The sequence below is a fragment of the Pteropus alecto genome, unplaced genomic scaffold, assembly GCF_000325575.1.
Source record: "Pteropus alecto unplaced genomic scaffold, ASM32557v1 scaffold196, whole genome shotgun sequence".
Lineage (NCBI taxonomy): Eukaryota > Metazoa > Chordata > Mammalia > Chiroptera > Pteropodidae > Pteropus > Pteropus alecto.
The window spans coordinates 2,280,307-2,302,904 of record NW_006439717.1 but is presented as its reverse complement, the minus strand read 5'-3'; the positions used below and the strand labels follow the sequence as shown (position 1 = coordinate 2,302,904).

Genomic DNA, 22,598 nt, shown 5'->3' with positions numbered 1-22,598 from the left:
ACAATTTTTAGAAGCTTCCTTTTAAAAAGTTAAAAATTTTTTGTTGAATTAAAAAGTAAAACAATATACTAAAGTTCTAGAAAAGGAAATGAACAAAATAAATCTGTTCAAGATACTTTCTTATCATCTCTAAATTCCCCACTATGCTTAAGGAACAGTGATTATTCCATAAGCAAAGCCTCTTTAATAGCAAGAACAAATTAAAAAAAGAAACTGAATGCGAAGTTGAAAAAATTATGGTGCTGAGTACAAACCAGAAGTCTCATCAATAATATTAATTTTCTAGTGGAATTATCACCATTCTAGAGATTATAAAAGTGTTCCTACTCACTGCAGAACTGAAGTATCACTGATTTCTTCTATTTTCAATACTTTTGCTTTTGGAATATCACTCGTGGGCAAAAGGTCATCTTGGCTTGAATTCTTCTTACTTGCAGTGCCTGTGCTTGCTATTACATTTGCTAGATTAAAAGGATTACTCTCTGGAGCAGCAGCAGTCGTGCTATCTGGCACATCGATAGTTTGTATCAAATTACCAGTTTCTTCAATAATAACCTTCTTGAGTGGCTTCTAAAACAATTAAAATCAATTCCTTAAATCAACACATACAGGTTTTCTATTTTAGGGTCACAAATTAAAAGGTTGCAGTGTTCTTACAGCCAATATCCCAATTATAAGTAAATTCAATTTGATGGCTAGGAGTCATACTCTTGTCTGAGAATACAAAAAAGATGCATAGCACCTATCCTACATAGATCTAAATGTGGGAAAGAAGATGTATTAGAAATAATTACAAAGCAATGGAATGCACATCATAAAAGATGAGAGCACAAAATTATAAGAAAACACAAAGAAAAGGTAGATAAACAGCATCAAGTGGAGACTTCACAGAAAAGTACACAAGAATGGTAATGTCGAAAATTATGGTATGGTCTGTGGAAAGGCGACAAGTCCAATGGGGCGGGTGCAACAGGAGGAGTGATGGAGACAACGCCTGAAAGGCTGCTTAAAGATAGCTTATAAAATGACTTGTGTGCCATGTCAAGGAGTTTGGACTTTATCCTAGAGACAATAAAGCCAAGAGAAAATATAACCAAACTGATAGCAGTATTGTGGGCTAAGTGAAGGCAAGAACAAGGCGGGCAATAACCAGCATGTAAAATTACAAAGATGTGAAAGTTTAAACATTTAATCATCTTTATTGAAAAGAAAAAATAGCAAAAATGAATATGAGTGAAAATTAATATATGAAAGCAACTAGACTTATTATGCCCAGCACGTGAAACAAGTATTGTCACAGAAAATTAAAGAATAAAGTCATAATAAGAATACTAGGAAAGTATTAAACTAAGGATTTCCTCTATTGGCTACTAACCTAAAATATGAACTTAGCAAAACAAATATTCTTTGCCTCATTTTCTTCCTTTGTAAAAAGAGGATAAAAATACCTGCTCTGACTTCCTTATAAAATTACTTCTCTAAAAGCATCAACCATGCATAACAGTTACTTTTAGCGGACAAGGAGAGGATGGTGATCAGCAAGGAGGCACACAGGGCAATTCTGGGAGGTTGATACCTTTCAATTTCTTTACCTGTTTGGTGGTTTCGCCAACACACACGCACGCGCGCGTGCACACACACACACGTATGTAACTATGTAAATGTTAGAGACTACAACAGAGTCACATCGTGACTCTATTTGCCTTAAATGAAATCGATTTCAAAGGTTTAGCACACAACAGACTGCTGAATTCATGCCAGCTACTCTTACTAATATTGCAGGAAAATAACTGGCTTTGTTGGACTTACTGAAAAGCAGTATAGTATACCAAATAATGTGCAGTGTGTATTTTTAAAGATAACCTTGCCTATATAAGATTTTTGCCTATGTGCTGATTTTAGATCTAACCCCATACAAGATATAAAACATTGCAATAAAATCATAATCTCAAATAAGAATAGTAATAGAAATAAAAAATTCTTAATTACAAAAGGTAAAACCACTTCAAATTCCTTTAATGCCATAAAATGTGAAAATATTTAAATTTATGGTTACATTAAGTCACTTAAAAAGTTACCACAGAACTCTAAATAGCTCAAATTCCCCCAATTTTATTATATCAATAATCCTAGGAAGTACTTTTTAAAGAGCATAAAAAAGGCCCTAGGAAGAGATTTCAATATTTTCTTTAAGAGATTAATTCAACAGTTGGTTTTCAACTCTTATTCATACAACACTGATATTTAATAGCAAGGAAAACAATGAAAGAACTTACAGTTGATCCAAGATGAGGTGGATTATCAATGGGTTTTATCACATTTTGCCTTTGAGTAGAATCGAGAAAAACATCATCCCAGTGTCCTTTCTCAATTAATTCCTTGAAAATAAATTTGTAATCATGACTACAAAAATATTCTTAAGATAATTATGCAATAAATACATGTGTTTATGCTGCAAGAAATAAGAGCATATTTTAGTGAAAAGATTACCTTTTTAATTTTGGAAAGTTCAGTTACTGCTTGCTTATTTCCAGGTTCTAGAAGTAAAACAGTTTCAAAATCTAAAGGGAATTTTTAAGAAATATAATAAATTAGTGAAAATACTTTATGAAGTTCAAAATAGGATATATTTAGTTTAGTAACTCCATATTTAACTTAAGAACTATTACTCTGGATGCTAGAAACAGGTGAGCAATAACAAGGACTAACATTTACTAAGTGCTATTCTAGTTGCTTTATATGAATTCTCACGTAACCCCTACTTGTTACAACCCCACTTTACAGATATGACTGAGGCCTAGAGGTCATCTAACTTTCCAAAGCTCATGCTGTTAACAGATGACAGAGTAACACACTAAATGTAAGATAGAATATAAGAGAATTCCATATAATAGAATATTATTCAGCCTTAAAAAGGAATCAAATTCTGGTATATGCTATGAAACAGATGACTCCTGAAGACATGCTAAGTGCAGTAAGCCAGACACGAGGACAAAATAGTGTATGATTCTACTTATGTGAAGTACCTAGAATAGTCATATTCAGAGATAGAAAGTGGAATGATAGTTACCAGGGGCTGAAGAAAGGAGAATGGAGAGTTATTGGTTAATGAGTAGAGTTTTCAGAATGGAATGATGAAAAAGTTCTGGAGATGGATAGTGGTGATGGTTGTAGAATAGCACGAATGCACCCAGTGCCACTGAAGTGTAAACTTAAAAATGGATAAAGAATAAATTTTATGTTATGTGTATTTTACCATAATAAAAAAATGTACGGGCTACAGCTGAAGCCAGCCTTAGAGAGAAACATATTTAAATGCAAATATAAGGAAAGAAGGTTGAAAATCAATTATCGAAGTATTGATGTCAAGAAGTTAGAAAAACAGCAAATTAAACCTAAAGACAGTTGAAGGAAGGAAATAAAGAGCAGAAACAAATGAAAGAGACAACAGACACAAGAGAAACAAGTTGGTTCTAATAAATAGTTAAAAGACAGGTCACGGAAAAATAACAGAAATAGATAATCAGTAGCAAGGAAAAAAGGGGGCATCGCTAAAGATCTCAAATTATCCTCTATCCCCTAGATTAGGGGTCCCCAATCCCTGCACTGCAGACTGGTACCAGTTCATGGCCTGTTAGGCAATGGGCCACAGAGCAGCTTCATCTGTATTTGCAGCTGCTCCCAGAGCTAGCCTCACCGCCTCAGCTCCACCTCAGCTCATCAGGCATTAAGATTCTCACAGAAGTCCCTGGTGCCAAAAAGGTTGGGGACTGCTGCGTAGATGCTGATTCCCTTTCTTTTCATTTTTGCCTTTTTCTTGCTTTTTTTTTTTCCACCTTATAATTCAAATGTTTCATTGATTTTGAATGGCAATTAGCCAGATGGTACTCTGTGCTATTAAAAGATAATCAGGTCCACTATGGAAGCTGCATTCCTTCAAGTCTGCAAAGCTATTCATGATCTAAACTTGGTAGAAAATGTACTTCTCTAAGTTCTGTATCCTTGACCATGGGAAGGCTCTGCCTATCTCAGATTCTATAACTTGGTAGTTTCATCAGGATAAGTGAGTGCCAGTTGTCATAAAAATAGTCATACCTTGTTTGGCTTCATTTAACTTTCCCAAAAATGTTCTTGCAGTTCCTCTTCTGGCAAAAGCTTTAGAATATGAGCCATCTAATAAAATAGCTTGTGTGCAGTCTTTTTCAGCCTCTTCATATCTATTAAACATGATAAAATAACCAATGGGAAAAATGCAGGCTACAGAAAAAGTTCATGTAAACTGAGTTTCTAATGTAAAAAGCATGCAAATAATTTAAATTACCAACTCTCAAACCTGTGTCTGAAGGAAAAGACTATTTTTAAATTTTATATTCTCACCAAATCTTGGAATCATCTGATAAGGAGGGAGAAGGTACCAGATTAAAGAAAAGTCAGAAAAGAGTGTGCTGGAAGGATGGAATTAATGATGGTAAAATATATATAGAGCAGACAGAAGACTATCACTGCTGGCAATTTACCTCCCCTCAACTCTCAATAAGCACAGGACTACATTAAGAACTGTAACTGATATGAATTTTCTAATAAAACATCATTAATATTTACCTATAGTACACTTTAAGGAAAAACAACCCATGTAAAAAACATTATATGAAAGTATATCATCTGACACTTTTCATAAATTCTACTTAGCCAGGCAACCAGCAGTCATTTCAGCCTAGCTACTGCTCTACGATAACAAAGAGCTAAGAGCAGTTAAAAAACAAACAAAATGTCTGTGACCTGCTTTATAATTCAGAGGGAAAAAAGGCTGAAACAAATGTGACAAAAAGGTATGTTAAAGGTTTGTTTAAAACTAGATGCTTTGATACATGGAGCTTGTGATACACTTCCATGAAAGTTTGAAAAATTTCATAATAAAAATATTATTTAAAAAAGAATTTTCTGTGATTACATTCTCCGCAAGACCTAAATGAATGCCATACTATCCTCAAAACAAGACTTAATATGAACAAAATCAGATTTTCTAATGAACTTAAACATCTCTGAATTTAATTTACTTTTCAACAAGAAAGTATATGTGTATGTGCATGTTCATGGCCCTACCAATTTACTTTCTATATGACTGATTATGTCATTTTCCCATTTAAGACACTTGCATGGCCCCCACACCTTTCAGGATCACGTCCAGCTCCTATGCAGAGCACGAAATCAGCCTTATCTCTAGCTTTATCTCTGTCCCTGCATAACAGCCAAAATATGAACTACATGCCCTGTCCAGAAGTTACCATGAAATTTCCCATTTCTGCACCTTTGAATCTGCACTGAGACATTCGACCTGTTTTTTCACCTCACTCATACTACCCCATTAGATCTTAGTTTGGTTCAAACTCCTCTTTAAAGTGCTCCCTTTATGACTCTCATCTAGTCTGTAATATCTGACAGTCACCATATGGTGGAGAAAACTTCTGATATTAAGCATAAATCTAAAAGGTAAACTAGAAAAAAATGCAAATAAGAGTCATATAGTTCTTTGTATTTAAAATACACTGTTAACTTGCTATAATATACTAATATGAATATCAACTAACACAATAAGGCCAATACAATAAATTAGAGCTCTCATAAATGTAGATATAATCTCTCACCTATTAGAAGGTATTATTCTTGGCATTAGTCAAACCTAAGAATCGAGGCTTACAATTGTTAAATTATGCACAATTCTTGAATAGCAAAGTAAGCTAGCAGGAAATGCAATGATTTCTATTCTGACTAATCAAAATAATATGTCTCTAGTTATATCTATTAGTTTCAATGAGGTTAAATATACAACCAAAATTTACTTCTGTGACAGGGGTTCCTAACCCAAGGTCCTTCAAAAGATCCAAAAACTTGGATGGAAAAAATATTACATCCTTATTTTCACTAACTTTTAAATAAAATTATAACTGTAGATAACAAACCATAGTTATAAAAGCAATATCTATAACTTTGTCACCAATAAAAATCATAGATATGTTCATATCACATTACGTTTGTTAGAGATATCTCAAATACTGTTTTGAGATATCACCACTATTTCAGAATTACAGTAGCAATTTAACCTATTTGTTTGCATGTGATCATAGTATCCCTGTTTACAGACACTCCTATGACAGAAGTGGCCAGCTACTAGCCAACTCTGCCCCTAGTAGTCACTCATATGCCAAAGCGTGAAATCGTATGTTCTCACACTGGTAACGTGATCATCAGTTGCTTTCCGAGTATTCCTTATCCACACGTATTAGTTGATCAATATGTGGAAGAATATGTGTCAAAGATCACCACAAATCCTAGTGCCCTTATTCAAACTTTCACATTAATGTCTTTAAAAAATTTTTAACTTTGTTGCCTATATTTTAAATGTAGTTTCTATGTAGTGTATTTTAAAAAGTACATATATCACTATATCACAAATTTTAATATTTTTAAAACTGTACTACAATACAATTGGTTTCCTTTGTAATCTTAAATGTATAATTATACCTTTAAAAATTTTGAGAAAGGTTCACCATTCATGGCACCAAAAAAGTTTAGAATCTCTATTTATAATATTTATAGGCTTTTTGTCACTAGGTGTATAAAGTATTATTACAACAGATACAAAGAAATGTAATATACAGTTTCCACTATCAAATATTACCCTGCTGATTATCCAACTTGGAACCCTAAGTGTATACAGAAACAGGCGGTGAATATTACAGGACCGAGTTTTAGGTGCACATGTAATCAATCAGTAATTTCAATGACAGCAATTCCTGTCTGCTATATATGTACATGTATATATAACACACTTCCAGATTAAGACGTGGCCCAAAGTATTCTGAGTTAAAAATAATTTTCAAATCACTGATTCAGAATAACATGCATAAAGCAATTTAAAGTGTTAAATTGTGTAATTCCAGACTATTAAAAGTGAAAAAATATTAACATGAGCTAAATTTACTGAATATGTACTATGATACACATATGCTCTTTTTGTCTCTCTAATTCTCAAGAATTTTAATTTATTGTTTAGCTAATATACCAATTTATAGTAAATTTCATTTTCATCCTGAAAAGCATTAAATGTAACCAATACTTACTTCTGAATCTTCAGATAGGCCATTGCTCTGTTAGCTGGAAGAAGGGCATTAGCACCATCTGCTGCTATCCCTCGAGTATAGCATTCAATCGCTCTTTCGTATTTCCCCTCTTTGAAATATCCATTCCCCTATCATTTTGTAAAGAAATATGAATTAAAAAATATGTAAAAAAAAATTAAATTTGAATTTTTATTTTTAGTTTTTTATTTTTATTATTATTATTTTTTTAATTCTTTTAGGCAAGGCAACCCTTGGTTGACCTCACAGACTGCAAAGACCTTGTCAACTTACGATCCCTTATTTTTTATTTTTTACGCCTATAGCACCTGGTCTTCCAAGCTGGTCTCCCATCCAAGTACTAAACAGGCCAGACGAGATCAGGCTTGTTCAGGGTGGCTAAATTCAGATCTTAAGAAACACTGCAAGTATACTCATCAATTTATTACATCAGTAATTACATTTTAATTGTTAAAAATCTAGTCCCATGTACATGCTTTTAGAATCTGTTAGCTTGAGTTGTTTTTTTATATTATTCTCTCTTCAGTACTAAAAAGAAAAAATGTACATAACTATATTACTTTGAGGTATTAACCATTTTCTACTAATTATTACAGTTTAAATTTAAAAACAAATTTAATAAACATAGGTCTAAATATTATACTCTTTACTTATATTAGAAGCTATACAAATGAATTTCACAATTCCATTAATTTTTGTGAAAGAACAGAATACCAGAATTGTACAGCTCACTCTTCAAAACTTTAATATGCCCAAACATAGAATGAATTAAACTGTATTAAATGTGTATACCAAATTTCATTGTAACATTTATTTATAAACAGTGAGATATATCACAATCAATAATCAGTCCATAAGTATTAGGAATCCTCTGTGGGTCTGTGTAAAGCTGTAAATTTATTAAATTAAATCTCAACTCAGGATTTTTTTTTTTTTTTAGGCGGCAACCTTTGGTTGACCTCACAGATTGCAAGGACCTTGTCAGCTTACAATCCCTTATTTTTTATTTTTTACGCCTATAGCCCCTGGTCTTCCAAGCTGGTCTCCCATCCAAGTACTAACCAAGCCCAATCCTGCTTAGCTTCCGAGATCAGACAGGATTGGGCTTCAACTCAGGATTTCCATAGGAATTTTGTTCATAAATAGTCCAGTGTGAATTAATGAAAACAAATTATAAGAATGAATTGTAACTTGTTAAATTTATAACTATCTATATATAAATGTGTTAAAATGTTCAAAAGTAATTTGTTCACTAAAATTATATATTTTTAATTATGTATTAAGTCATCAATTCGTCAAATCTTGAATTAGTAGGCTCCAGAAGTTTTAGTATATTTAATTTTCAGTCCTTATTGAAAAATAATTTTAATACTAAAAAAAAAGAAACTTAACCAATATACAAGAAACTAAGAGTAAATTCAGCAAAACATATATATGTTAGAATCTCTCTGAATTACCAAGTCTTTCTCTGAAATGGCCTGCTGCCTATTCTGTTGCTCTTCAATTCGTTTTTTCTCTCCTTCAGTTGACTTAATCATCATGTCAGCTTCCTCTGGATATGGGTTTTCTTTGGATGTCAAAGCCTAGGAGACATAGCAGTCAGCTAAACTAAAACAAGTAATGCAAAATGCATATATATTTGACTTTAAAATATTGTCACTCAAATATATTAAAATTTCTGCCACATTTCAAATTAATAATTAAAATAATATTTTTACTCTAATTCGAAGTCTTTCTACTTATTAAAATAGAAAGCAAAAAAAGATTATAATAAATTTAATGCTCATCTTATTCTAAATAAAATAAGTAATATCCGCTAAAGGTAGTTGTTCATTTATTTATTTACTCAACAAATATTTGTTGAATTTCTACGCAGCCCAGGTACTATTCTTGGAACTATTTTCAAAAATAAAACAGTTTATTAAGACCCTATCACCAAATTTCTCAAATTTAAGACTTAGTCATTATTAGACCTAGTACAAAATACAAAAATATACAATACAGTTCACAATCATAATCAAGTTGATTTATTTACAGATTTTCTTTTAAATTTTTTTAAAAGCAGATTTTTCCCCAATCATTTTTACTTTTTTCTCAGTTTCAATGGATGACAAAGTAATTATATCTCTGATTCAAAGGCCAAGTAAAAGGGTATACAACTGTTCAGTATCATTTGACAGTAAATTTTACATTTAAGTAATAACTATTTTCTTATTGTTAAAAAAATTAGCATGAATTTTGCTAAAATATAAACTATAAAAATGCAGCAACTTAAAAATTACAAAATCAAAGTAATACACAAAAGTTTAGCACAGAAATTAAAGCATTAGCCAAAAAAGAAAAATTAATGGGATAAAGAAAAATAATTCTGTCATCTGGGAAAAAGTAAATAAGCAGTAGTCCTAAAGATCTCAGACAACTTTCTTAGATGATGATTAAGGATCTTTAAATACCATTATAGTACTTCTTGCTTGCAAATTTGGTAAAACTCTGTAGTACAAAGAATTAAAATTAGAAAAATGTCTATATTAAGTAATCTATAATACAGTCTATGCTAAAATCTTTACTTCATGAAATAAAAGTAATAAGTAATGCACTTAATTTAAATAACTATAGATTACCTGATTAATTTTCCTGAGTTCATTTGTGGCTTCAAAGTTATTTGGTTCCAGTTCTAACACTTTTTCATAATCTGAGTAAAATAGAAGGTAAAGAATATTTGAAAGATATATTTAGAAATCTGTATAAAACAATAATCATTTGCTACATGTGACAAATAGGTAACTGTTCTATAGCAAAATTAAGAGGAAATAAGAAATATTAACATTAGGCTGCTGGGCTCTCTCCACTCTCCCCCAGGACAGATGAATTCTGACATAATCACCTGCTCTCACCAGCGCCAGGAAGGATACTTGCTATCTTAAGTCATACATCGTAAAACCAAAAAACAGCAGAATCTTTTAGATATCAGCTTTATTCAATTTGTGATTTATAGTACACAAAGTTATTTTATGGAATAATAAGAGACTTAGAAATTACAGACATGTAAACAGAAACATGGTAATAGCTTTACTCGCACTACCTCTAGATTCACAATAGCCAAAGATGTTTTAATCCTTATATTATAGATGAGAAACTGAAAATCAGAGAAGATAACCTTCCTCTGGTCACACATGGTGGAATGAGAATTTGAATCAAAATCTAATTAGTGGCAAATAATGCACTCTTTCTCAAAATACCAAGATATCTTCTTAATTGCAAAAATGAGTTTATTCAAACATAGAAAGCTCTCTGAAGGTAATAACTGTGATTATCTAATATTCTTTGTATAGTGTCTATTAAACCACTGAAGAATTTTTTAGACAACAATGACCTGGAAAAATAATACCTTTTTTGGCATCCTCTAATTTTTGCAAAGCAAACCGAGCAGCACCTCGTCTTGCATAAGCCTTTGTATAACTTCTATTTAAGGCAATTGCTAAATTACAATCAGACTCAGCAACAGCAAATCTACAATTAAAAAAATTAAAATAAAGTGAAATTAATAAAAATCATTTGTTAAATCAACACTTCAGAATTTGAGTGGGATTAATTTCCCAACTGAAGGCATGTAACCCACCTTCTTTTATTTTAGTTAAGCGTACTAACAGCAACAATTTTTTATGGTGAGATGTAAGTAACAGTCTCCTTAAATCAAGGAACAACAATGCATACTATCATTGCTTTTTCTCAGCATTGTATGACCGATCCTGGCCAATGCAGTTCCGTAAGAAATACTGAAGACTGGAAAGGAAGGAACAAAATCGACATTCCCAGATGAAACAATCTAGAAATATTGTTAGAAATAATGAAACTTAAGCAAGGTGACTGCTTTATTAGCGACAAAAAATAAATCTAACAAAAGCTGTATAAGATCCATATGCAGAAAACTGCAAGACTGTCCTTCGAAGACATTAAAGACTTAAGTGGAAATATTTCACATTTACCTATAACAAGGCACAAAAACATAACAATATAATTCTCTCCAAACTGATCTACAAATCCAACTATAATCAAAATCCAACAGATTTTTCATGGAATTTGACAAGATGATTCTAAAATTTATATTGATAAACAAGTCCAAGAATACCTAAGACATTCCTGAAAAATAAAGAGAACATGCCATATGCCAAATATCAAGACTCAGCAATTATAATGCTATAACAATTAAAGATAGTGTGGAATGGAATAGGCAACAGATCAATGTAAAGAATAGAGAGATGATAAAGAAATCCATGCAAACCTGACAAATGACAATGGTGGCGCTGATCCATGAGAAAAGCATGGATGTTCAACTAATAGGACTGGAACAATTGGGATATTCATATGAAAAGATATGAAACTGGAATTCTACCTTCATCATATATAAAAAGACTGAAATGTGAAAAGTAAAACAACTTTTAGAAGAAAATATAGGAGACTACTACTGTAAGTTCAGGGAAGGAAACTTTTAATAAATCATTTTTTAAAGTGCTAACATTATTTTAAAAATAAATTGAAATGTTAAAATTAAAAATTTGTTTATCAAGACTCCATAAAGAAAGGAAAGAAGCTACAATTAAGATAATTATAAACAAACACTAAAGGATTAGTATCTAGAATAAAGAACTCTTAAAAATTAACAGCAAAACAGTCTAACAGAAAAATGGCCAAAAGACAAAACAAGCATTTCGCAGAAAATACAAATGGTGAATAAACCCATAAGATGATGCTCAGCCTCATTGGAAATTGGGGAAATGCAAATTAAGACCACAATGAATTACCATTTTATTCCCTCCAGACTGAAAATAATTAAGAAGCCCAATTATACCAGTGTTGGTAAAGATACAGAACAGGAATTCTATACACTGCTAGTGGGAATGTAAACTTGTACAACTACCTTTACAAAAACTGGTCGTCACCATTTAAACAATGTGCACACCTTACAAGCCAGCACCAAGAAACATGTACAAGTGTTCGTAGTATTAATGTTTTTAAATAACGAAGGAGAGTGGGAGGTAATGAGAGAGTGGGGAGGAGCGGGGGAAGGAAAAGAAGGAGAGGAAAAATCAACCAACAATCCAGCAACAGGAGAATGCATATATAATGGTATATTCCTAAAAAGAAATTGTAAATAACAGTGAAAATCAGAGATCTATAGCTATATGCAAAACATGGCGAATCTAAGAAATATAATAATTAGAGAAATATAAGACTACATTCAGTATGATATACTTTTAAAGTTCAAAAATAAGCAAAATTATACAATATACTATTTAGGGGTACATATATAAACTTTTTTATGTAAAGAATGATAAATATTCAAGGCAAGATAGTGGTTAACTGGGAGGGAAAAGAGTCAGGTCAGGGAAAGAAGTATGAAGGTAGCCTCTAAAATAATAATGTTCTGATTCTTAAGTTGGGTGGTCGGTTCGTGTGAGGTTATTTAAAACTACTCTTCATCACTTACATATACTAGATATCAAATGTTACAAAATGTAAATATTCCCTAATTTGTCAGGATATTAACACATAAATTCCGAAGACCAAAAAATATGCTATTTAAAATAGTAAAAACCCAAAAACCAATGTAATTCATATTTCCAAATAATAATTAAAACAGTATGAATGCCTTCCTTGGTGGCATGTCTTTTTAAAAATTCTTATGAGGACGTGGTTCCATAGTGTAGCGGTTAGCATGTCTGCTTTACACGCAGAAGGGTCCTGGGTTCTCACCCCAGTGAAGCTATGGTCCATGGTCTATAGCCATGCCACCCTGAACAAGGCCAATGTCTGATTTCGGAAGCTAAGCAGGGTCAGGCCTGGTTAGTACTTGGATAGGAGACCACCTAGGAAGACCAGGTGCTATAGGCATAAATAATAATAAATAATAAAATAAAAAAATAAAATAAAAATTCTTATGATAGGTCAGTTCCTTGCTTATGATAAGACAATAAAACACTTATGTTCTTCAATAGGAAGTATGTATTTAAAGAGTCAATATGATTTAAAGATAAACAAATGCTGGGATATACTTTAAGTTCACCATAATAAAAGTTCTCTAGGTTAAATAATGGATAAATGATTTTTCAAAATAATGGAGGGAAATTAATTTCTAAAATTTTTTACCCAGCTAACTTTTTTCCTTTTGTGAATTAGCTAAAGAATACCATTATTCAATTTTTGGAGAGTACCTTGGTAAAGTAAGCTATAGAGGGCATGGTATGAGCACCTGAATGTTTAAAATGGCTTAAATAACTCAATAAGAGGCGGGTAAGCTATAAGAATTTACAGTTGAAAAGAAATGGAAAATTTTTTCAATCATTCCCACACATTTTTATCATGAAAGTTTTTTAAAATATCAGTCTCCATATACACATGAAATATTCACACACATTATGGAAATTCCTTACTTTTTCATTCTAAAATATGCTGATGCTCTGTTTGTTGGTAACACAGGATTATATGGATCGGCATTCATGCCTTTGGTGTAGCATTCAATTGCTTCATCATATTTTCCTTGTTTGAAGTACTTATTGCCCTGAAAAAAGCATACAAGTCAGACATATACTGGCACAGAATTCTAGAGCCTTTTTTTTTCACTATTATCCATCTCATTCTAATTCATTAGCTGTGTGATCAAGGCTAACAGGAAACAAACGAGAATGGAGCAAAAATGGTCTTTTTACAAGTGCTGAAATTCACAGTATAGTCATAATCCAAGAGTCCTGGCAGAAAAATGAGTGAAACACTTAGCATTATGTACTTATTATTGACAATAACAACTCACAGAAATGTAACCCAAAAAAAGCCATCAAGATGAAGTTCAATCTAAAAAGCAATACATCTAGTTTTATATCTTCCTCAGGGAGATGCTGAACATTCCAAAAAGTAACCATGGATGGCCTGTGATATGGAGGGGTGAAATATAATATTCATGTCGAGAATCATATGCTGATTTTTAAGTTACTTCAGTCTACTACTAAAACCCTGGAACTACTCTCTATATGGTCCAAGCACTTTACATATAATAATTCACTGAATATTTAATAGTCAGAATAACCCATCGAGGTTTAGTAATAATCGTATTTTACAGCTGAGAAAACTGAATACAGGCAATTTAAAGAATTTGTCACAGGATCTGAACCCAGGCAATTGGGTTTCTGAGCATATATTCCCTATCATTATGCTATACTGCCTCCCGATTGGGATATAGCCAATAACAACTTAGTGTGAACACCCCCCAAATTATGTTGAAGAAATCTTGGGATCCACATGATTTTCTATATATCCTGCCTACCTGAGGGAAACTAAAGCTAACCTAAAGAATACCTTTTCTTTTAGAGCAAGAGCCTTTTGTGAATCTACATGAATTCCATCTTCTTCCGATTCTGATTCTTGAGATAAAGAATCATGAGTACTCTCTTCTTTGTCAAGCTCATCAAGGATACTTTCCTGAAATCACAAGTAGGAGAACGATGTTCACAGTTATTTGACCATTAAAAAAAAAAAAAGACATATAAAAAGAGTACAGTCAACAGAACTTAAGTTATGATCTATGGACCTAAAGGCCTATAATAGCAACCCAAATAACCTCTCATTTTAAAGATTATATCCAAAGAAAAAAGTACCCTTGTTTAGAAAACCAAGATCCAAACCACTTAAAGATTCTAACTTTGAACTCAAAAAGTAAACTCAGTCAAGTCTACAAACCACCCCTAAATCACCAACTATTAGCAATGAAGTATTATGTTTTGACATAAAGAAGTTTGCAAATAACCCCAAACTAATGTTATAGCAACCAATAGCAGAGAAAGGGTTTTTTTCTAAAACTTTGTTTTTAAAACAACAAAAGGTGCTTGAAAAGCACAATGAACTCCTGATTCTCATAAGAAGCTATAAGGTAGGTGTAATTACCCATGATTTTCAGTTGCATGAACTGAAACTCAGTAGTTAGTTAACTCATTCAAGGCCATAAGTGGCTGAGTCAAGATTTGAACCCAGGCGGTCTGTCTCCTCCAGAAAGCTCTCAATGACTATGTTATACTGTCTCAGTGTATTCCAAAATATAGCTGACTCAATCAAAGACTCTATTGACTAGTTCATTAAAGCTTATTTTTTTATTGAAGTTTGTTTAAACAAAAATTTTAATCATTATGTAAACAAACTCCTTTTTTATTTTGCAAGTAACAAAATATTATTTTAAATGATTCATGTAAGAAAAAACATATTGTTGATAAATTAAAAAACAAAACAAAATCTATGCTGTTTCATTGAATGAACATTAAAAGATGAACTGAAATTTAGCTATGTGTTTTAGCGTGAGGATTCTACAAAATCCACCAGCCTACCAACATTAAAGCCAAGAATGTCCCACTCTGTTATGCTGACATGTGTAGAAAACTAATGGCAGCAAAATACTAAAATAGCTGCTCAGATCTGGACTAGAATGGAAATGGTAAGTAAACACCTATATCTTGTATAGATACACTAAAATGACAAGGTAAAGCAATGTAGTACAATCATGATGGCACTGGCAACACAAAGCAGTAGTTCAACTGTTATCTGTTGAATGAGTGAGTGACTGTAGAAAGCATTTCTCTAAGAAGTCATCTGTGATGGTGCCTTTCAGGAAAAAGCATTATAAAGAAGATACTGACTTATGAAAAGGAAATATAAAAAGGGGTAAAATGACAACAGACTATATAATTCTCAGCAAAAAATAAATCATTTTCAAAAAGTATCATTTCCAACAGCAATAAATTCAAGACTCCAAACCACATTTCTCTTACATTGGAACAATACTGAAACAGATGGCAAACTACTTAAATAATAGTGCCAGCTTTCTTGAGTCAATTAGCCTTGGTTTCATTAAGAAAAACACAACTAATTTGGAAAACCATTTGGCAGTATCTTCTAAACCTAATTGTATATATAAACTATGACCCAGCAAATACCATCCCCGGTGCTTATATTCATCAAAAGACATGTACAAAAATGTTCACAGCAGGTTTATTCATAATAGTCGAAAACTGGAAATAACCCAAATGTATGTTAGTAGAATAGATACACAAATTGTGATACAGTCACACAATGGAATGCTTATCAGCAATGAAAAAGAACTACTGCCATTGACAATACGAATCGATCTCAGACGATGCTAACAAAAGAGGTCAAACACAAAACGGTGTATCCTATATATTTATATGAAATTCCAAAACTGGCAAAACTGATCTACAATAGTGGCTACCTTTGGGAGGTTATCAACTGAGAAGGGAAGCTTGTGAGATGCTGGAAATGTTCTGTATCTTGATCTGGCTGGCGGTTTCTCAGGTATATACATGAGTAAAAATCCAGGCGGCTGTACACTTAAGATTTTTGGATTTTACTGTATGTATATTATACCTTAATTAAAATATAAAACAAAAGTGCAAAGAAAATAAATAGTAGTTACCTCTGGGGGTAGAAGAGAGAAAAGATGGGAAAGAGAAGGAGCACACTGGCAGCTTCAACGAGACTGGATAAATTCTCTTTAAGTTAGATGGTGGGTTCACATATTCATTTTATTATGCTTTAAAACATGTATCTCCACATGCTCTTTTCTATGAATCAAATATTACATAAAAAACACTTTTTAAAAGACTAAAAGGGAATGCATATTCCATATCAACCTAACCAAATGAACCAACCCTTAGAGTGGGCCAGACTCTAGAATAAGGCTGGCCAAAAGGTTCCCTTTCATAGGTTGAATTGACAGTGGCTGCCTGGAGCACTGAGTAGAGGGTGCCAAGGTTGAGTACTGATGATAATTCTCCAGTAGACTGTGTGTCACGTGTGGGAGATGGAAAACATGCACACATTTTTGCAATCCTTGGTCTAAAAGGGTGAGGCCCACCTTCCTAAGATCTAGACTTGCTTTTATTGTCATGTAGCCCCAGGCCTAAGAAGAGACACAAAGGCATTCTCTTTTTACTAGTATTTGACAGGTCCTTCAGTCTATAAAGGGGGTACTGGCAGAGTCATTCTTTTCTGGGAGTATTACTATCTTAGAATTCTGGATGTTTAGGGGTTAGAGATGGTGGGGAGGAGGGAGGTGGGTTTAACTATAACACAAGGGAGATCTTTATGATGTGCAATACTTCTGTACCTTCACTGCAATAGTGCTTACCCAAACCTATTCATGTGATAAAATGGAACAGAACTAGATATACATTGTACCAATGTCAATTTCCTGGTTTTGATACTATACTATAGTTAAGATGTAACCACTGGAGGAAACTGGGTGAACAGTACAGTAGACCTCTATGTGCTATTTCTGCATAAAGAGAAAACAGGAAAAATAAGAATCCTGGCTGTTTTAGCCACTATTCACTGAAAGAAGACTGGAGAGAAAAAAATCTGGTTAATTGAAGAGCTATGTAATTAAATTTTTATTCCACATAAGATAGTCTGTAAGACAAAGAAACAGGGCGTAAGAACTCTACATTATTTTTCATTTAATCCATGACTCTTAGCTAATACAAAAACAATTTTACTCAAATATAAGAAGCACATAACTAGATTAACTTACCACATCAAGTTTTGCCCATGCCTCATAATCATAAGATTTTATCCTGTTTTTTGTGTTTTCATCTTTGGTTTTTTTAGCAGACTCTTTAGCTTTGCCTTTCTTCTTTTTCCTAAAATTCTTATTTCGAATAGGAGGTAAATTCTAGAGAGTAAAAGAAAAAGACAACATGTTTTGAGCACTACCGTTACTTTTGTGTAACTAGTAATGTTTAAAATTCTCACTAAATTATACGTTAAGAAATATTTTTAAATTTAATTTTCAAGTGCTTAAAAATATCAATTTACCACCTTAAATTATAATGATAATTTATGCTTGAAAAGTTTAATTCATCCTTTGATGAATGTTGGATATTGTTTAGTCACAAGAAAAATATTACTTAGAAATTTTAATTATACACTTAATTTGCAATCCTAAATTTTCTTCAAAAACTATGTGAACTTCAGCTTAGTACAACAAATTAGCAGTTCAATGGCAAAGTGAACAGCCTCCACATCATTACATGAAAGAGCTGTAAATATTTAAAGACACTGTCTTTAAAAAATGTTTGACTAAACTCAGACACTATCTACATTTTTATGGCAATAGTGTATGTTAATGTAATTAAATATATAATTATGTTACACATGATATATATATATGTGATATGTTATACATGATTATATTATACATGATATATATGTTATACGTTATACGAGATATATATGTTATACATGATATATATAGATATATATATACATATACACACACCTACATACTTTACGATGCTATTCATTTACCTTAAAAATTATCACATGGTCTTTTTTTCAGTAACTATTCACTAACCTTAAAATGTCTTAATACAGTTAATACGATTATTACAAAGACTTTAAAAAACAGAATTTTTCAAAGGTTGACAATATTTTCACAAACCATTTTAAAAGGTGCTTTATTTTAAAATAAATAGTTTTTTGCTGGATTCTGAAGTAGGAATTTAATTAAGGCATTCAATTAAGACGTTTACCTCTTCAGGAACACCATTCTGTCTTCTCAGTTCCATATCCTTTTGTTTAATATCTTTTTCCCAGTTTTCTAAATCTCTCATAAAGTCTTGTAATTCTTCTGCATTTTGTTTCACTTGTAGTTGTAATTCAATTGCTTTATTTGTTGAAGTCATTATGGCCTGCAGAGTTTTGACCAATCAACCTCTGACAAGAATTAAATAGAATTACTTGGCTTTATTTTTTGAAACCTAGCTAAATAATGGCTTTTCACCTTTTCATAAATGGCCATCATACATGGATAGAAGAAAGCCTAAAGTGATGTTGAAGAAAGAAAATGTCAGTATATCATTTTTAAAATGAGTCAATCAATGTTTGCTGAACAAATGAAAAATAAACAAGTTTGGGCATCCCCACAATGAAATATGAATGAAAGGCAATGAGGCAGGAATCACTGAAACTAGCAGGTAGCTAGACTGGCTGCTCATCTCTAGAGTTTATAAATTTATCCTAATTACCTCCTTTTTTCCTTTTCTTTCAACATTTATTAAACTTCTGCTATGTGACAGGCCCTGTATCAAGATTTAGGGATGCAAAAACTAGTAAGACAAAGTCCCTCATCTAATGGAGAAGAAAACAAAACAATCAAACACTGAGTAACAAAATATTATGCTAGGCAGCGTTTTCAATCTTGGGACTATTGACATTGTGGGCTAGATAATTTTTTGTTGTAGCGGGGCTGTCCTGCACATTGGAGGATGGCTGGCAACATCGCTGGCCCCTACGAACTAGGTACCAGTACTACCACCTCTCCTCTAGGCTGTGACTACTGCAAATGTCTCCAGACATTATTAAATGGCCCCTGGGAGGTATAATAACCTCTGACTGAGAACCGCTGTGCTAGAGATACATACAGATGCTATGGGACTGACGCAAAGGACAGGCATAAATCAGATGGTAGGGTGTGGGCTCAAGAAAAGAGGCCTCAGAGGTGCTGAAACTTTAGCCTGTTTCTAAAGGGGCCAGCTAAGTGATTTACATGGAGGAGTGGTCAGGCAGAATCAGGGACTATGAGGGAGAAGGACGGAAGAGAAGGTCAACAAGGTAGAAATGGAACAGATCTTGAAATGCCAGGCCGTGAGGTCGAACCTATAACCTGAAAGCTACATGAAAATATTAAGGTAATAAAATAAAAGGGACATGATGATTGATTAGGTTGAGGAACTGGGGTGCAAAGAAGGACTTAGTATTTTAGATTTCTTGTTTGGAAGCCTTATGAGTCAGGAATCACAATTTTAAAAGAAAAAGAGCTTTCAGGATTAGAGGATAAGTGAGAAGACAGACATTTCAGTTTGGGATATGCTGAATTTAAGTGCTTATGGGACATCGGGACATATCCAGTAGGTAGTTACAGAAAGCTAGAGATATACATTTGGGTGTCACTAGCATAAAGGTGGAAGCTATAATCATGGGATTTGGATGTTTAATCACTGTGACTATGGAGGGGGGAGACCCCAGAGAACACTAATATTTAGGGAACAAACCAAGGAAGAGATGACATAGGAAAACTAGGCAGTAGAGTCTAGGGAGCTGAGAGGAAAACTTGGAGAGTACTGTCACAGAAGAGTATTTTCAAGAGTTCAAGAACATGGGAGAAGTTAGCAGTGCCAAATGTCACAGAAGTCATACAGGGGAAAGAAAGTGCATTATATTTAGTCATATAAATATTATTGAGAGTTTTAATGGGATTTTTAAAAAGGAAAATAAAATGAGCAGAGTAAATGAGATGATTATATAAGGATTAACATACTTTTAATAGGATTTTGATAATATAAGATTGCTCAAGTGCTGCATAACCACATTTGGTCAATGATGAACCACACATACAGCCATGGTCCCATTAGATTATAAAGGAGCTGAAAAAGTCCTATTGCCTAGTGACAACATAGCCCTTGTAACACATTCATAACTCACGTGTTTGTGGTGATGCTGGTGTAAACAAACCTACTCCACTGCCAGTCATATAAAAGTTGAGCATATACAATTACATACAATACATGGTACTTGATAATGATTTAAAAAATGACCATGTTACCGGTTTATGTATTCACTACACTTTTTGGCGTTATTTCAGTGTACTATTTCTACTTCTTAAAAAGTTTGATGTTACACCCGCTACAGTCTCATACGTCTCATGTTTACAGAAATCTCTTCATTGCATTATTTTCTTTTGTGCTTGATTTAATCTAAGTAGTTTTGTATGGTAACATGTTGTACAGGCTTGTAGCCTAGGAATAGGCTGTACAATATATGTGTGTAGTAGGCTACACCATCTAAATTTGTGTAAGTACACTCTACAATGTTCACACGACTACGAATCGCCTAATAACGCATTTCTCAGAATGTATCTTCATCCTTAAGCAGTACACGACTACAGTCTGCTGGAGAGCCCCAGCAAGAAACATGATAAAAGAATATATAGGTCTAGGAAAAAGGAAGAGGAAGGTCCTCAAAAGGTGAGAGAGGATTCAAATCTTCAAGGGGACAGGAGGGTAGGACAGGAATGATTAGAAAAGGGTTTCCTCTAGATGGAGGAAGAGACGGTTACAAATGCAGATAGGTCTAACCCCCAGCCTAGCCTCCGAAACTAAATTGTTCAAGCTTCTTTCAGGCAGTGCCTATGTTTGATTACATATGTATATCTCGTTAAAAAAAAAAAAATGCGTCCCTGCTGGGGACTCAAAAATATGAATAAAAGCGTAGCAAGACACTGAGATGCAGTACGAGGTCAAAACCTTTTACCTTTCGCACACTATCTCTGCTACTGCTGCAGGCCCAACCACTCCCATGGATCCTGCGACGGGGCTGAGGTCCAGGCAGACAACCAGAAACTTCCAGCGTTTGGGGATATCACTTTCATACCCAATATCTAGGCGAGCACTACACACCCACGCCAAAAGGGGGCGGGCCCCACCAGTCTTCTCGGAAGGGTGGATGAGCGGTACTGACCACCGCAAAAGCCCAATGCCCGGGCAACCGGGGTGGAGGGACTCTCAGCAAAGCAGAACGTCCAGGCCTGGGCGGCGCGGAAAAAGCCCCTAATGGAGCGCGCTCCCCGATGCGCCGCTACGCAGGACACGGCCGCGCCCCCGCTGCCGCCCTCGCCCTCTCCGCCTCACCTGGGTCCCACCGCTGCACCTGCTTCCCCGCCAAGCGACCCTCAAAGGCCTCTTGGGCAATAACGGCAAGCCGATCTCACCTCACCAGCCGTTACCTCCCGCACCTCCGCAGCGTCCCGCTCGCAGCGACTCACGCCGGACCCCGCCTTCGTGGACTTTCCCACAAGTCCCCGCGTGCCCTCGCCCCGCCCCCTGGAGCCCAAGCGGAGCGTGCGCAGAAGGTCAGATACAATCCGCCGTCTTTCTCCCGGTCGAAACAGCTCAGAGAATTGACAGGTGTGTTAAAGCGAAATCTGATGCGTTGCCTGCTTCCAATATGACTAAATTTCACAAACGATAACCCAAACTCGGCAGGATCTTCCTGACTTCTTCTGATTCCCAAAATAGTAGTGCCTTGAATATTTCTTTGACTTCCTTCAAATAATTTTATCCTTAATATTTGCCTTCCTGGATATGTCACTACTTTAGTATGATAATCATGTGAGAAATTTACTGTTTCTCTACCGTGAACAGACTATACAAACAATGGCAATTTTTCAGAGTTTTTTTCCCCCTTAAGTACGTATATTTGGCAAACCAGTTCTTCAGTATGGCTCCCTAGCACCTTTTTGCAAGTAAACTCTTTCCTTTTCTAAGTGTCTATCTTTGAGTCTTTCTAAAACGTGTGTGAGTATTAAGGTTTGTCTTTGGATGTGCCCTGATTTACAAAGCTGAA

At 33.9% G+C, this 22,598-nt stretch overlaps 1 protein-coding gene across 6 annotated transcripts in view; it reads right to left on the bottom strand.

Moving 5' to 3' along the window:
- The window catches only part of RPAP3 (RNA polymerase II associated protein 3), a 28,731-nt gene extending 6,671 nt beyond the window's left edge, over positions 1-22,060 (bottom strand). For 2 of the 6 annotated variants that reach the window (XM_006916855.3, XM_025050272.1), the window contains exons 1-13: positions 21,884-22,040; positions 18,728-18,911; positions 17,728-17,868; positions 14,490-14,612; positions 13,571-13,698; positions 10,528-10,649; positions 9,761-9,831; positions 8,597-8,722; positions 7,122-7,249; positions 4,096-4,217; positions 2,491-2,561; positions 2,277-2,378; positions 332-570 (exon numbers count right to left, since the gene is read on the bottom strand). In XM_006916855.3, the coding sequence (XP_006916917.1) occupies positions 332-570; positions 2,277-2,378; positions 2,491-2,561; positions 4,096-4,217; positions 7,122-7,249; positions 8,597-8,722; positions 9,761-9,831; positions 10,528-10,649; positions 13,571-13,698; positions 14,490-14,612; positions 17,728-17,868; positions 18,728-18,880 (1,526 nt within the window). In that variant the 5' untranslated portion in view covers positions 18,881-18,911; positions 21,884-22,040. Of the gene's footprint in view, positions 1-331; positions 571-2,276; positions 2,379-2,490; positions 2,562-4,095; positions 4,218-7,121; positions 7,250-8,596; positions 8,723-9,760; positions 9,832-10,527; positions 10,650-13,570; positions 13,699-14,489; positions 14,613-17,727; positions 17,869-18,727; positions 19,018-21,506; positions 21,776-21,883 lie in introns of those variants that run through there. The other 4 variants (XM_006916856.3, XM_006916854.3, XM_006916853.3 and 1 more) reach the window with 4 other exon arrangements.
- Between the last annotated feature and the right edge of the window lie 538 nt (positions 22,061-22,598).